This window comes from Trachurus japonicus, chromosome 22, assembly GCF_045865225.1.
Source record: "Trachurus japonicus isolate A0001 chromosome 22, Traja_1.0".
NCBI classification, from domain to species: domain Eukaryota; kingdom Metazoa; phylum Chordata; class Actinopteri; order Carangiformes; family Carangidae; genus Trachurus; species Trachurus japonicus.
Window position 1 is genome coordinate 26,250,197 of NC_140928.1, and position 16,076 is coordinate 26,266,272.

Sequence of the window (16,076 nt, forward strand, 5' to 3'; positions counted from 1 at the left end):
TCATCGACATGTTAGAGCAGTGATGTGCTCAGGGGTCGATGTTAGGGGCTTTGGTATTCCACCTTTATGCCATGGATACATCTTTAGAGATGCTAAAATGTCTGTGCAGGTCACATCCGAAGGTAATCCAGGTGAAACAAACAAACAATCATCTGCCATCTTGATGAAAATATGTAATTTTGAATGTATAGTTAACTTCAATCACATATTGGATCTTGGTGAATTCATTATTCCATCTGAAAATCTTTACTGATACAATTAGTCTGAGAAAGAAAAAAAAAGGCACAACATCAGTGGAAACCAAACGTATTACCCCACCCTGGGATGGAATCACAGTCACGCTTCAAATCAAAGTGAAAGTCATAGGCTGATCCACTTTGCATGAATGTCCTATCAGCAGCAGAGCGATCGCTCTCTGTACACCTCTATGCACACACATGAGTTGGGGCATCTCCTCCTAGTGAACTCCTGGACATGTGGTGGTACCTGGCAGCGCTGGATGTACCAGTACATAATGCCCCATAGGTCAGTTGAATCAGGGCAACATGGGGGGCAGTTAACATATCATCAGTGTCTTTGTCCTCCATGAACTGTCCACCCAGGGTCCACTGCACCAGTGTAAGGTGTCACCCAGCACTTACCCACTACCAAACCAGTCATGCTGGATGATGTTACAAGCAGAGGTCTTGTGTCCAAACTTGGTTTCAACTGGGTAGCTGTAGCAGGAAGATCACAGGGGAGAAGTCATTAAAACCTACTGTCAGAACATGTAAAGCAGCTTGGGGTGCCGTGCTGCTCAGATCAGTAACTAACTTCCTCATGTTATCAGTGATGCTCTGACCACTAGTCTAGTCTAGACTGTCTGAGATCCCTTGTGTCAACCGATAACTGTACTGTAATCTTAATTTCCCATAATGAATGCACTGCCTCTTTTTTAAGATTTTTTATTTTGATATATTTTTAAAATATTTCTTCCAGGCTTTTGTATTTACTCAATTGTAAAGTACTTTGAGTTGCTAGTGTGCATATGAATCGACTTTACTGAAAGCACCTTTGTATTGGCCAGAAACTTTTCAGATATTTCCATTTGTGAGTGTCATCTAAAACAAATGTAAAACGGTCAGATGCCACATGCCATTTCCCTGTTAATACATTTATAGGTCACATGTTTATATCTGATTAGATATAGATTTGCAAGGGTTCTGAAATATGCAAAGGCCATGCAGGAACCAGCATGGTCATTGTGATCACATTTCAAACAATAGTGTTAATCATGGAAGGTAGGAAGACTTTAATATGACCAAAGAATGATGTTAGGCATTGATATAAAGAATATAAGTTTACGGGTTAAAACTTCCACAGGCCCAGTGCCAGTACTGTCCAAAGGTCCTGCATGACTGTAGGGAGAGAGAGGTAGACTTCATGAACGTGGACGGTGTCTGTACATGCAGCTGAAAACAATTTAAAGTAAATTACAAACATTGTGCAACAGCAAGACAAGAGGCACTGACTCTCTTCACCGAGACATGAGACATTCAAAATAATTATGCAATCTACAATCAGTGCACACAGGCTGCACCACAGCACAGCAGCTTTTCAATGCACATTCAGCAGAATGACGTGCACGCACTAGACTATATCCAGCTGTGACCACCACTATAAGGTCACTGTGTGCACTAGTCGAGTTGTAAAAAAAATTCAGGGGGGATGGTCAACTCATGTAAATACGATATCAAAACAAAACACTGAAAAAATAAGACTTCTTAATCCTCTCAAATCAAATCAAGCCAAGTTTATTTGAATTTTTTTATTTGTGCCCTCAGATTTTATTATTTCTTTTATTCAACATGCGTAGGCCTACTCTCTAATGATGAAATAACGAGGGCTGTTAATCTATTAAAATATTTAATCCCGATTAATCTCATTAATGTCATAGTTAACTCACGATTAATCGCAAATTAATCGCACATTTTTATCTATTATAGCCTAAATATCCCTTGAATTATCATTTTAATACTTTTATCAACATGGAAAAGTGGATAGGCTTGATTTGTGCAAATGTTTTTTAATGAAATCAACTATCAATAGATTTTTTTTTAATTAATGTTAAAATTGATTTGACAGCCTATAATTACAAATTATATGTCCAACATTTAATGTAAAAATGGGAGGGATGGAGAGGGGGGATGGCATTTTTTCAGGGGGGATGATTTTGATCGTTTTTATTTCAGGGGGGATGCCATCCCCCCTCATCTCGACTACTGACTGTGTGGGCCACTAAAGAAACATCCCACCACCACCAGCAGCAGCATGTTCAGCTGGCCTCATGTCGCGACGGAATGTTCCTTTAAATGACTTCTCTCCTCCCACAGCTCTCTATCATACCCGCGCCCCCCATCTATCAGCGGCCACTTTCACATCAACAATGAGTGTCTTGGTTGATTTCAGAGAAAAACACGCTCGCGTTTCCACGAACACCCTGAGGATTTATTGTGTCTAAGGTGCAGCGGCGGCAGCAGCGGGAGCAGGACGGAGCCACTGGCCGACGGAGCGACGCTGTGGCCGGTGAGGCTGCGTTTGTTTTCTCGCCCTGCCTGTTTGGTGAGCAGCTTGTCTGGGAGCTAGGCGGCTAAGCTAACCACAGACAGACAGTGCTAGCTAGCCTAGGCCTCAATCTTTGTATTTATTGAAGCGTGGTCTTGGCGGACACACCGGGGTCCGTCCCTCTTTGTATGAAGGTCCACGCTGGCCTCGGCTGCTGCCACATGTCCCCGATAGAAACGGCTCTTTAGGCGGTATTTGACCCGGGAAGTGGACTCTTCGTGCAGCTAAGGAGCTAGCTTGTACTGTCAGCTTCCGTAAAAACTTGCACCATGTTAACGGTTTCCATGTACACGGTGCAAACTTCTTCTAGTCTAGCCGAAGTTTGTGTTGCTGCTGCTTGTGTGTAATGTGTGAGGGTGGACGCAGGTGTTTGTTTTAGCTGGCAGTAAGATGGTAACATTTTAAAGTAAAGTATTTGCATTGTATTTGTTGTGCCACTCCTTTCATTATCAGCTCTCTGTCAAATCCAATCACTGAATCACTAAATATCATGTTCATGTCACTACTGATGCTGGGTCAGTAGCTCTGCCCTACCTGACACATGCCTCAAAACGACTCGAATAATGTATCAATCAATCTTTATTACAGACACAAATAACTGGTCCATGTCGACAGAAAATGCAATATAATAAAGCAAAAGCAAGAGAGACATATCAATTCCCCATCCCCATACAGTTCATATGCAGCCTAGGCTATCCTGCCAGTGTTTTCTAAGCCTGCATGAAAACCTGAAGCAGCTCCTCTTAGTGGAGTTGTTGTCAAGACCACCTGACCCCAGACCGAGTCAAGACCAAGACCAGAGCAGACCAAGGCTTTGAGGGGGTCGAGATCGAGTCAAGACCAAGACCAAGGGGGGTCGAGACTCGAGTAGACCATACAGTCTATGGTCAAGACCAAACCAATGCACCATTACTGTAATCATAATAATCATGTGGCTTGATTACTCAGCTAAAAAGAAAAGATCATTTTATATAAAATCCATCCATACCAAATTTGCATTGAACAGAATAACGCAGCACAGAACCTACTGAAGTCTTTCCCACTTTTGACTCTGGTCTAAGTTTTTCAGATGGTTACATAATCAGATACTTTTGTAGAACAATTTTCATTATCTTAATTATTGAATTGCATTACATAAACCAAAGTGAGCGAGTGACACATTTGTGTTAGAAGAAAAAAGAAAAAGATGTCACTGCAGCTGTGGTCTTGACTGGACTTGAGAAAAAAATCCCGAGTCCAGCTCAACTGAGACCGAGACAAGACCAAGACCTTGAAAATGTGGTCTCAAGACCGGTTTTGAGTACTACAAGTTGCTTTACAGTTAGGTACATATCAGTAAACAAACAGTTGACCAGCACTGGGGCACCTGAAGCAACAGCCTCAATAGGCCTCTATGAGCCGCTGCATACTACCACTCCTCTTCCTATAGCTGCACCAGACATGAGCTGTGTACAGAGGAGTGCAGAAAGCTCTGAATAAAGAACATTTCTACGTCAACTGAGCATATACCGAACCTACGAATGAGCATGATTGCTTCCAACACTGTCTATATGTATCTTTGTCTTCGTTCCATCGGTCAGTCAAGAAAATGACCAACATACATGTCATGAGAGGATTATCACATAGAATAAATACTTCTGACTGTCATGACATTACTCTTCTTGGCATTGAATTTAATGTCATGTCCGATTCTGTAAACAAACCTTAAGTAAATTTAATATCCAATACAATAATGTTTGTGCAGTCATCACACGTGGGCTGCTCCTCCCACTCTGTCTGAGCTGCTTCTCTCTTTGGAGCAGGTACAAAGGGGAGAGATCACACAAGTCGACACGCAGCAGCAGCAGCAGCAGCAGCAGCAGAGACAAGTGAACCGTGGGTGTGTCTGCCATGGCCGGTGGAAGGAGAGGGGCAAACCGCACCACATACTGCAGACCCCCCCTCAGCAGTGAACCAGGCTCCGTGGGCAACGGGAACCACTCCACCAGCTCCCCGGTGACCGGAGTGCGCTCTCGTACCAGGTAGGTCCGGCTTGGACGTACGCATCCTGGTTGTGAGAAGATATACAAAAAAAAATGCTTTGTAAAAGGTTCTATGAGGATTTTGTGCTGCGTGTGTGTGTGTGTGTGTGTGTGTGTGTGTGTGTGTGTGTGTGTGCAGGAATGGGTCGGGGACGTGCATGTCCAGCCCCCCGCTGGCGGCTCAGACCGTGGTTCCCCTGAAGCACTGCAAGATCCCAGAGCTGTCTGTGGACTGCAACGTGCTGTTTGAGCTCCATCTTTTCTTCTGCCACCTCATCGCCCTGTTTGTTCACTATGTCAACATCTACAAGACTGTATGGTGGTACCCCCCCTCTCACCCTCCCTCACACACATCATTGGTGAGTACTGCGCTGTGTCTGGTGTATGCATTAATGTTTTATTTATCCAGATCCATGGACCTGGCTGATCTTCAGTGTAGACAAATTGAAGTGAGATTTCTGTGGTAATAATCCTGAATAAATGTTCTTATTTACAGAATTTTCACCTCATTGATTATAACATGCTGGTGTTCACAATCATCATACTGGCACGGAGATTAATTGCAGCAATTGTTAAAGAGGTAAGAATTTTATTTTTTGTTTTGTTTCTGTCTTTCGTACAGTTTTTTTTCTCTGTGCCTTTGATTCTTATTTCTGTGTCTGACCTGTTCTCTCCCTCAGGCGTCACAGAGTGGGAAACTCTCCTTCCCTCATTCGATCTTTTTAGTGATGGCTCGGTTTGCTGTGCTGACGCTGACGGGCTGGAGCTTGTGCCGCTCCCTTATTTACCTCTTCAGATCTTACTCTGTCCTCAGCCTGCTCTTCCTCTGCTACCCGTAAGTGTCTTAAGAAGAACAAAGAGACTCATATTCATATTCATGCCAGCTACAGGATGTGAGTGATCATTCACATCTTGTTTGTGAGTTATGCATGGTATTTCGTTGTTTTTTTGTTTTTTTTAACACGGTAGTGCAGCTTTCAGTTGAGGCACTGTTTTGTAACATTTGGTTTATGAAATTTTAATAACCTAATGTGGCTTGAAATTGAGCTAGACTGATGTTCCCATCAGTTCCTGGCAGACCGGAGAGCTTATGCAGTTCAGATGCTGTTCACAGGGTGTCCGCGGGGTCTTGAAAAGTATTAAAAGGTGATAAATCAATTTTGGGAAAATTAAGACCCTTAAAAAGTATTAAAAAGTCTTTTCACGACTTTATAAAGTCTTAAATTTTGAAGGTATTTTTTCTGAAGTAGCTGTCCAAGAGTTTGAGTCCTAAAAAACATTGTGAAAGTGTGTGAATTTATTCATTTCATTAAAAAACAAAGATGAACCGGTACATAAAAAAGAAAAGAAGATTGTTGTTTTTGGTTTTTGAGAGTGGAGCAATGTTTTTTTTTTTATAAACTCTGCTGTTGATTTATTATCCTTGAATTCTGTTGTATCATAGTGGTCTAGTCTTTATCACAAACTAAAACTGTTATTACGTTAAAAGTGTCACTGATGTAAATGGTTACAGCTTGAAGTGGCGGTGAGGTGTTAAAAAATATTGAAAAGGTCTTGAAAAAGTCTTAAAAAGGTTTTAAAATTAACTTCAAGATTCCTGTATAGACCCTGGTTCAGCATGGGTGGTTTTGGTAAACGACCTAGCAAATAGATGAACAGATGACAGACTGTAATGTTCAGGTGGCCACATTTGTTGTTCGTGTGTTACACATCCATGATACATACTTGTACTTTTCTCACAATTATGTACCTGTGTTCTGTCAGTACTACTCTGACAGTAGAGATGTCATGAACTGATCCAAGTCATTGTGCCCCACAGGTTTGGGATGTATATTCCGTTCTTCCGGCTGAACTGTGACTTCCGGAGAGCAGGCCCGCTCTCGCCCATCGCCAGCATCGGCTCCAAGGAGGTGGGCAGCGTGGGTCGGGGCAGGGACTACCTGACTGTGCTGAAGGAGACGTGGAAGCAGCACACCAGCCAGCTGTACGGCGTCCAGGCCATGCCCACACACGCCTGCTGCCTCTCCCCGGACCTCATCCGCAAGGAGGTGGAGTACCTGAAGATGGACTTCAACTGGAGGATGAAGGAGGTGCTGGTCAGCTCCATGCTCAGTGCTTACTACGTGGCCTTCGTACCTGTCTGGTTCGTCAAGGTGAGAACCCAAAGTGCATCTTTTAAGTATAATTTAAAGGGATAGTCCAGGATTTTGGCAAATTTGCCTATTGCCATAATCCCCATAGTCATAGAAGTAGGTTCATTACCTTTAATTATTGGTGCATGTTGTTTTGAGATAGGCGGGGCAGAGACGCAAGCTGCTCAGTGAACACAATGGAGGTGAACGGTACAGGTCCCCTGTCCCTCAAAACTAGGCAAAATACACAACCCAACAACTCCAAAACACTCTTGGTACATACTTGGAACTGCTTGAAATCACTCCGCCCAGCAGCAGTGTCTGGAATGTAGTTCCAGCTATGCATTTGCCCCAAAAACAACTCTGTCTCGTAATGTTACATGCTTATCTTATAGCATGGTGAATGTGCAGGTCACAACTTCTCCACGAGAGCTTTTTAGAGTTGTTGGATTGTGTATTTGATGAGTTTTGAGGGACAGAGGACCTGTACCATTCACCTCCATTGTGTTCACTGAGCAGCTTGCGTCTCTGCCCCGCCGATCTCAAAACAACATGCACCGATAATTAAAGGTAATGAACCTACTGCTGTGACGACAGGGATTATGGCAATAGGCCAATTTGCCAAAATGTTGAACTGTCACTTTAACCAGTGAATATATATTAATATCTCCCCGCCTTCAGAGTACACAGTATGTGGACAAGCGCTGGTCCTGTGAGCTGTTCATCCTGGTGTCAGTCAGCACGTCGGTCATCCTCATGAGGCACCTGTTGCCACCTCGATACTGTGACCTGCTTCACAAAGCTGCAGCTCACCTGGGCTGCTGGCAGAAAGTGGACCCCTCACTCTGCTCCAACGTCCTTCAGCACATGTACGTCCCACACAATGTCTGTCACAGGTCATCAGGTCGACTGGGTTTCAGTTTTATGTCACTTACAATCTGACCCTTGCACCTCATTTTTGCACAGCTGGACGGAGGAGTACATGTGGCCACAGGGAGTCCTGGTCAAACATAATAAGAATGTCTACAAGGCCATGGGCCACTATAACGTCGCTGTCCCATCAGATGTGTCCCATTATCGCTTCTATGTGAGTATTGCTGAAGGCCCTCAGAGTCTGTGCTCACATTTTCTGTCTTGTGAAATATTTGTGGTATTGTGGTATTTATGGCTGTTTGCACAAACTGACTGCATCCTGTCTTGCTTCTGCCCCCCAGTTCTTCTTCAACAGGCCTTTACGAATACTCAACATACTCATCATCCTAGAGGGGGCCATGATATTCTACCAGCTCTACTCTCTGATATGCTCAGAAAAGTGGCATCAGACTATATCGCTGGCACTGATTCTCTTCAGCAACTACTACGCCTTCTTCAAACTTCTCAGAGACAGAATAGTCCTAGGAAAGGCATACTCGTACTCAAACAGCTCATCAGACCAGAAAGTCAGTTAGACTTAAGTTATTGTTCGTCACATTCACTTTGGAACAAGACAAACATGCCTAAGAGCTCTGTATTTTATAAACCGCATTTTGTGTCACGTTTTTGTTCTGTTCTGCCATAATAAAAAGAAATATTTTTGTATTCCTTTAAAGTGTTGTCAGAGTCTTTGTTCTTAAAACATGTTTCCATTCTCACCACAAGAGGCCTCTGTTTCAGAAATAAAACTTCAAATTAGAAACAGGAGCAAATTTCAAGTGATTGGCACTAACTTACTCTTTACTGCTTGGTCAGTTTAAATGTTGTGCGGTTGCAGAATCACAATATTTGTTGGGGTTTCGCACCAATACTTTGTATTTTAATGTTTAAGAGTCCAGATGTTTGAAAAGAAAGAAAAAAAGGTTGATTAGTTTTTAGATCAGAAAAATGAAAAGTAAATAAGAATACCGAAGTCTGGATTGGTAACATTCAGACACCAAACCTAAATTTGAAAATTCAGACCACCACATAAGACACCTGTCCAATCAGGCAAAACTATCAGTCATCTGATTGAAGGAGAGATTGTTAGAGTAACTAGATACTCCATACCCTTGAATTTTCTGTCTGACATTATTGAAATGTCTCTTGTAGGAGAAACTCAAAATGCTGCAGATTCACTACATCTCTATTATTGCATTTTTAATCAATTTGATGATTTTGACAAGAATGTATAAAACCAATGGAAGCTGAGTTGAAGTCGCTGTAAATTCATGTTCCAAAAAATGCTGGATCACACAATCCCACTATGCAAATCAGACATACAGTATATGAGGGTAATATTACATAACAACACATCCTGCCCTCAGGTTGTGAGACAGTTTCTTTTTTGGGGGTCTGACAACAGACAATACAACAATGGAATATAATTAAAAAAAAAAAAAAACATTAACATAAGGCATGACACAACTTTCCACATGTCATTTTTCACATTTCTAGATGTCAGCTAAACAGATGTGGAAGATGTAGATAAACCACTGGTTGGTTTATCTTCGGGTGTGCAGTGACTTTGTATCTACACACTCCCTCTCTCTCTGTGGCCTATATTAAGATGCATAAGTGGGTTAGTTGCAAAGAGCCGTCGGTTGGCAGCTGCTCAGTGCTGAGCTGAGCAGGACGCAGCATCCTGTCGACAGCGGCGCTAACGCAGCCAACACAACACATCAACCTGCACGTCTACGCCCCCTGGTGGCGGCACGCAGAGACACGGACTGGCCCTTTAAGGAGGATAAAAGAGCCGAGCGCATCGATGCCGCGCGGCGCGTTACATTTCATCTTTACATTCATTCACACGGAGGAGGAGGAGGAGGAGGAGGGATAATTTAACGGTGCTGCGGTTCATTAAAGCCCACTCTTATGAAGTGGACGTGGACGTGTCACACCACGGAAGGAGGACGCGGCGCCGTGTTTGCTCTCTGGTGCGTAATTGATTCGGTAAGTCTTATTATTGGTGTCATTTCGCCGACGATAAATCTGCTCTGAACGTGAATCTCTCTCTCTCGCACTGAATTCAATCACGACGGGTCACAAACCGCTGACCGCAAACCCCCCAAACCCCCCAAACCCCCCACTACAATAACCCATCACACAACACCCACAGAGTCCAGCTGGAGGCGGGTCTGGACGTCTGAAGTTGGCTTTGTGTGTGAGTTGAGTGGCCATCTTTAGGTTGTACTTGGAGCTGCGGCTGGCGCAGTGTCCACGTCTAAAGTGTTTTTATTTGTTGTGGTGTGGTAATGAGTGGTCGTGGCTCTGTACAGTAGCACTGTGGGTCACCATGACGAGCAGCCATAACAACCACGGTGCTGCTGGGATGGTTGTATAGCAACAAACCCACAAGAACCGGGCGCAGAACTGCTTTTTAAGTCTCATAATATGACTTAAGAGGAAGCGAGTTACTGTGATATGTTTGTATTGGATGTTGCAGTGCGTTGGAAAGATGTTAGCTCGATGTAAACAAACATGGTGGAGCTGAAACCCCCCCAGCCTGGAGGGTGAGTCTCACTAAGAATGCAGTGTATTGATTTCCCCGTTCAGCTGCTTGTTGTTGAGTGATGTACATTAGCTGCTCTTATAGGACGTTGTGAGGAGTCTTTGTTCAGCTCCAGGCACTTTGTCTGTGTGTGTGTGTGTGTGTGTGTGTGTGTGTATGCATGTAACCCACTCAGGCTGTGCTGTGTAAACCATTAAACCCAAGGCCACTGCAGTGTTTTCTAGTTTGTCTGGGTTTGAAACTGCTCTGAACAAAACACTACTGCAGCCTCACACTCTCTCTGGAGGCTCTAATCTAAAAATATGTTTATAGTTTGCTGGTACACTCCCACTTCTTTTTACACCAGGGATGCAAAATCAGGAAATTGCTTCCATTAAAACCGTCATGGTAATGCAATAACATTCATAAAGGTGGGATAGTGGTGGTGCACTCTTCCTACTTGTTTAAATGCAGCTCAGACTGTTTAATTGTTTTTTTTTCCTTTGGCAGATCTACTGTAAACCTCATGTGAGTACATGGTGATGCTGATAAGCTTAAGAAAACATCACTTTAAAAAAAAAATATATATCTTTATTAGGATGTAAGGCACATTAGAACAGAAACTAATGACATATTTCCATTGAGTATCACATCACATCCCTATCACAATTAAAATATAAACATATTGATGCAATAGAAATACTGAAGAGCAAGGCATACAGTCTACCTCCTGGTGTTTTCTTACTTTTGTAGCCCACAAGAACGTGATCGGCCAAAACAAGAAACAATACACAATTAGAAAAATAATAATAATAGATAAATAACTAAGGATACTTGTATGTAATAATCACATAAGTATGTAAGCTATAAAATAAAAGGGAACCCAAAAGGAAAAAGGAAAAGAGAGGGGATGAAAACATCACTATACGTTTATCTGCAGTGTGGAGGATCCTGAGCTGCAGCACTCATTCTGGCACTGTGTGTGTGTGTGTGTGTGTGTGTGTGTGTGTGTGTGTGTGTGTGTGTGTGTGTGTGTGTGTGTGTGTGTGTGTGTGTGTGTCCTCCACTCTGCTGCTGCTGCCTCTCAACTTCCTACCTCTGTTGTTGCAGGACATCCTGTGAGTGATCCCTCGTCGTCTCGCCCCGGAGGGCTTCACCTCGAAAAAAACAAACCAAACCAAACCAAAACAATGGAAGACAAGCGCAAGAAGCGCAGCCCCAAAGTGTCTCTCCCGCAGCCCCCTCCTCCCCCCATCAACCCCCGCAAACTCTCCGTCCTGCCCGCCAGCAAAAGTGCAACCTTCTCCCTCGGCCTGCCGCAGCCCCCCTCCCCCAAAAACAGAGGCAAGTACAAGAGGTCCATAGGTGCGGTGGGGCAGCCCAAAGAGGTGTTCACGGCCGTCGTAGCTCCACCAAAGACCACCAGGTTGGTATCCGTGGGAAACAAGAACACACATGCTGCAAATGCTTTCTGTTTTTCTGTTTTTTTTTTCTTCTCTCCTATCATTCATTTTCCAACACTGTATCAGGAATAAAGGAAGCAGGCCGCTAACTGCTAGTGATCATGATGTATTGTTTTGCTTCTCTAAGGCCCCACAAGGAGAAGCCCAGGGCCCCCCAGCCAGCAGGGCCCAGCAAAGTGGTCCAGTCGTCTCCCCTGCAGCACTCCTTCCTCACAGATGTGTCAGACGTGAGAGAGATGGAGGGAGGGCTGCTCAACCTCCTCAACGACTTCCACTCAGGCAAACTCCAGGCTTTCGGTAAGACGACCCTGACAAGACAGGCCACCGGGGGAATATTCTGTTACGGGCCGAAAATAAAAGCCGGTTGAAAAGTGGCTTTGTTACACGAATCAGACTGAAACCAAATAGCAGTGGCGCTATTTTTACACACCTGCTGCCATGGAAGTACTCCTGACTTTGCTTTTAGTTGAGTTTAGTTTAGTTTAACTTTATCGTCCACCTAAGTGGAAATTTGTCTTTGGCTTCCCCACATAAAATTACAGTGAGAACACACAGACAATAAAGGGAAAAGAAAGCCTACTTAAAATCAGGTGCAGTTGCATTTTTAACACTTAAAGGGATAGTTCAACATTTTGGCAAATTGGCATAATAGTGAGCTCTTTTTAGAACGGCGTAGCGGAGTCGCGAGCTACTCAGAACTACGCTACGGAGGCTAATGGGATTTCTTGGTTTCCCTCATCAAACTCATCAAATACACAATCCAACAACTCCACAACACTCTGGTGGACAAGTTGTAACCTGCACATTCACCACGCTATGAGATAATAACACAACGTTACGAGACAGCGTTTTGGAGTTGTTGGATTGTGTATTTGATGAATTTGATGAGGGAAACCAAGAAATTCCATTAGCCTCCGTAGCGTAGCTCTGAGCAGCTCGTGACTCTGCTACGCCGTTCTAAAAATAGCTTGCACTGACAATTAAAGGTAACAAAACCTACTCCTAAAACTATAGGGATTATGGCAATGGGCCAATTTGCCCAAATCTTGAACTATCCCTTTAATGCTGTAGTGAAGTCACAGCTGTGTTGAACCCCTCTGGTGTCCAGGTAAGGTGTGCTCCTTCGAGCAGCTGGAGCACGTGCGCGAGATGCAGGAGAAGCTGGCGCGGCTGCACTTCAGCCTGGACAGCCACGTGGAGGAGCTGTCAGAGGACCAGAGGAAGTGTGCATCGGACCACAACCTGGAACACCTGCTCAGTAACGTAAGCACATGAACACAGCAGCAGAGCAGAGGGCCGGCTCATCAGTATGCAGGAGGGGACGACAACAGAGGCACTGTCATCAGGGTTATCCTGGGTCTGCTGGTACTAACATGAGGGCTTGTTGTTTTGTGTAGAATTAGTGAAGAATGGTTTGGTGTAAAATACCACAACAGCTGGTTTGTTTAAAGTCTGGAAATTAAAATATTAGAAAAAAGATTCTTAAAGGAGACATATTATGGCCCTTTTTAAAGACATGTCTGTGACATGCTTTGGTCAAAACACCCCAAGGATCAAACATCACAGATCTTTTCCTCCTCTAAACAGCCCTGTTCAAAACGGCTGGTTTCAGTGCCTGTCCCTTTAAATGCAAATGAGCCACTGCTTGCCCCGCTCCCTCCACTGGTACCTGTACTCACAGGTAGGGGTGGTATTATGCAAATTTGAAAATTAATGATGTCATTGTATGACAGCTGAGGGAACAGCTCATAAAACCATGTGGATTTCAACCTAGGGAGCCTGAACATTACAGATGTTTTTGTCAATTCTCACATTTTAGGGGCCGAAAGGCAAGACAAACACCCAAAGCGACTTCAAAAAGTGATATTTCCATAATATGTCCCCTTTAAGATTGCTTTGCCATTTTGTAATTTACATTTAAATAGTACCATCCATTGTCTATACTTCTTATCCATGCAGGGAGGCTGGAGCCAGTCTGGCAATGATGTAACTAGTTTTAATATTTGCATAACCCCACCCCTACCTGGTACCAGTAGAAGGGGTGGGGCGGGGCAAGCAGTGGTTAATTTGCATTTAAAGGGAAACCAGCCGTTCTGATGAAAAGAGAGCTTTGATGTTAGATCCTTGAGTTTTTTTTTACCAAAAGCATGTCACAGATGTCTTTAAGACACCTGGGAACTATTTTAATTTGTGGAAAGGGGGCATGATATGTCTCCTTTAAGGGACAACACTCACATACTGTATATCAAGAAAGACGTTGAGTTTCATAGACATGGTTCTTAGTCATATACAGGTATTAAATAGAATAGAATAGTCTTTACTTTTATTGTACACAAATTGAGCAATGAAATTGGTGGGGCATCCCCGCCCTGTTCACTTAAAACTACTTAAAAAAAAAGTTGTGAAATGCTCCTTATGTATCCAAATGTTATTAACTATTATCCAGCACAATGTGCAGTCAAAGAATGCCATCATAGATTTGTCTGTTGTGAATGTGTGTGTGGCGCTCCTAGTTACCCACGCCTGGGGCTGGTATGCTCGCTGTGGGGAGGTTGCAGTGTTGTGTGTGTGTGTGAGGGAGGTGAGAAAAAGCCTTCAGCTCATTTCAGACGCCGCTGCCAGCAACACTCTCTCGCCGTAGCAGCAGTGAATAATTGTGCCAGATGGGCCGTGAAGTGATTTTTCCTTCGTGTAGATAAGGAAACTGACCGTTTGTTTTTGTAAACACCGCGGGCGAACGATGGAAATTCAATTCCAATATTGATGTGACACGCAGGCTGTTATGTAATATGATCACATTTGGCCATTAGAGCCTTTGTAGTATCAGCACGGTTTCTATTTTTGGCTGTTTATGTTTTGTTTTTTCAGTCCAACCTCTCATCCATGTTCATTCTGTTCCATTTTGTTTCTGCAGCTGGAGGAGCTCAGCACCTCAATGTATCCTTTCCTAATTAAAACCGTTTATTTATGGGAGCTGCCCAGTCGCTCCAGGTCCAGACACAGGATTAAAATAATCTGTTTTCACTTCAAAGTCCTTCTGTGTGAATCCTTGATGTGTGTGCGCTCAGACAAAAGCTCCACTTGGCCGAGAACCAGGACCTGCCCAAGACATCTGGTCCCTGACAAAGTGAGGTGTGGAGGACGGCGACCGAACACTCATCTTCTCCCAACATCTAACCGGTCCAGGTTGCCATGGCATTGATCCAGCTGCCTTAGTAACAGAATGGAAAGATCTACAGGAGGAGGGGCTATTTTTTATTTTTTTTTTTCCATTTGGTCAGCGAAGCCCAGGGAACGACACAGTGACTCAAAGCAGCTGAGCGTTAAATGAACACTCAACCAAAATCATAAAAAAAACCCTCATTCACGGCACAAGAAACGATCAAAGGTTTACGCAACTTATAGAAGAAAACGTTTTTGTGTTTTAAGTTCTGAACATTTTCGCAGAGTCAACGATCTTGGGTTCAGTTGGTAGTTGTATCTCAGTGAATGTACTTTTGTTTTTTTGTTCCCTTTACAAAAAAAAGAAGCACATTTCAGAGAGTTTAAGACGTTATATTAAGTTTCTTTAATCTATGTTACGCTTGTGCTTTTGTTGAATTCTGGACGGCGTGTGTCACTGTCAGCAGAGCTGAGAAATATGAGCCATACCTACACAGCAAGTAGCAAATGTGGCCCTCGACTCGACAGCACCACTGTGGTTAGCTCTGAAGTATAAAGGGAGGCTTCACTTTTGCTATTATTCTGAATGCACACTATAATTTTTTATATCTTTGCAAAAAGTCTAATACTGGAACACAGACTGGATTGAATACTGTCTGGATGAGCCCTTCGTACAGTATGTTAAAGGGACAATGTGAGGACACCTAATGGTCAAACTGTATGTTTCATTAATTTATGCTGTATGTAAAATAGTGAAATGATGTGCGGTCGAGTGTATTTGACACAAAATAATTTACTGTTTGGAGAATTTAGCCAGTGCTTCTTGAGGATAAGTTTTATTTTTTCGAAACAAAGGCCCAGTAGCAGCGTCCCTCCAAGCACAAACTCCTCCAATCTGCTACTGACATGTCTTCTACACGTCATGTGTGTGTTACAGGGGGACATCCAAAGTCTAGACGGGCATAGATCTCTGTGCAGTACTATTTCAAAAGGGCAGCTACTTAGCCTAGCCAATAAAAAGTGCTATTAGTGGTAAAATCTGAAACACCAGAGTGTGTTCTGTTATTCAAAATGTACAATACAAGTCTTTTTGTACTGCTTGCTAAGCCTACCTCTTTTTCCCAGGCCTTTGGAACATGTGATTCATTTCTTATTCTGGTTGGTCCATCCAGGGTCCTTCTCAGTCAGCTACGCTCTGTTATTTTACTTACTAAGAGAGGTAAATCCACCAGAGGGACGGCTTTACACAACA

General features: G+C 43.4%; 2 protein-coding genes across 3 annotated transcripts; both read left to right on the forward strand.

Moving 5' to 3' along the window:
- The first annotated feature begins 2,379 nt into the window (after positions 1-2,379).
- tmem39b (transmembrane protein 39B) lies at positions 2,380-8,345 on the forward strand. Its single transcript, XM_085768209.1, has 9 exons — positions 2,380-2,565; positions 4,407-4,625; positions 4,765-4,984; positions 5,122-5,205; positions 5,306-5,460; positions 6,445-6,778; positions 7,439-7,626; positions 7,724-7,844; positions 7,972-8,345. The coding sequence occupies exons 2-9, from the start codon at positions 4,495-4,497 to the stop codon at positions 8,203-8,205; spliced, it is 1,467 nt and encodes a 488-aa protein (XP_085624335.1). The 5' UTR covers positions 2,380-2,565; positions 4,407-4,494; the 3' UTR covers positions 8,206-8,345.
- Positions 8,346-9,428: 1,083 nt separating this feature from the next.
- Positions 9,429-15,903, forward strand: ccdc28b (coiled-coil domain containing 28B). 2 transcript variants are annotated; one of them, XM_085766680.1, is made up of 6 exons: positions 9,429-9,661; positions 11,310-11,625; positions 11,790-11,959; positions 12,771-12,925; positions 14,577-14,599; positions 14,731-15,903. In XM_085766680.1, the coding sequence occupies exons 2-6, from the start codon at positions 11,390-11,392 to the stop codon at positions 14,783-14,785; spliced, it is 639 nt and encodes a 212-aa protein (XP_085622806.1). In that variant the 5' UTR covers positions 9,429-9,661; positions 11,310-11,389; the 3' UTR covers positions 14,786-15,903. The 2 variants fall into 2 exon arrangements, with proteins under 2 accessions (XP_085622806.1, XP_085622807.1); XM_085766681.1 differs by having other exon boundaries at positions 9,473-9,645.
- Positions 15,904-16,076: the final 173 nt, after the last annotated feature.

What these genes read in the sequence shown, in the direction of transcription:
- tmem39b (XM_085768209.1), top strand. Translation starts at nt 4,495, where the DNA reads ATGGCCGGTGGAAGGAGAGGGGCAAACCGCACCACATACTGCAGACCC. An exon ending in CTGCTCTTCCTCTGCTACCC is followed by an intron (nt 5,461 to 6,444) that starts GTAAGTGTCTTA and finishes TGTGCCCCACAG; the next exon opens with GTTTGGGATGTATATTCCGT. An exon ending in TCCAACGTCCTTCAGCACAT is followed by an intron (nt 7,627 to 7,723) that starts GTACGTCCCACA and finishes ATTTTTGCACAG; the next exon opens with CTGGACGGAGGAGTACATGT.
- ccdc28b (XM_085766680.1), top strand. Translation starts at nt 11,390, where the DNA reads ATGGAAGACAAGCGCAAGAAGCGCAGCCCCAAAGTGTCTCTCCCGCAG. An exon ending in TGGAACACCTGCTCAGTAAC is followed by an intron (nt 12,926 to 14,576) that starts GTAAGCACATGA and finishes TTGTTTCTGCAG; the next exon opens with CTGGAGGAGCTCAGCACCTC. An exon ending in GAGGAGCTCAGCACCTCAAT is followed by an intron (nt 14,600 to 14,730) that starts GTATCCTTTCCT and finishes GTGTGCGCTCAG; the next exon opens with ACAAAAGCTCCACTTGGCCG.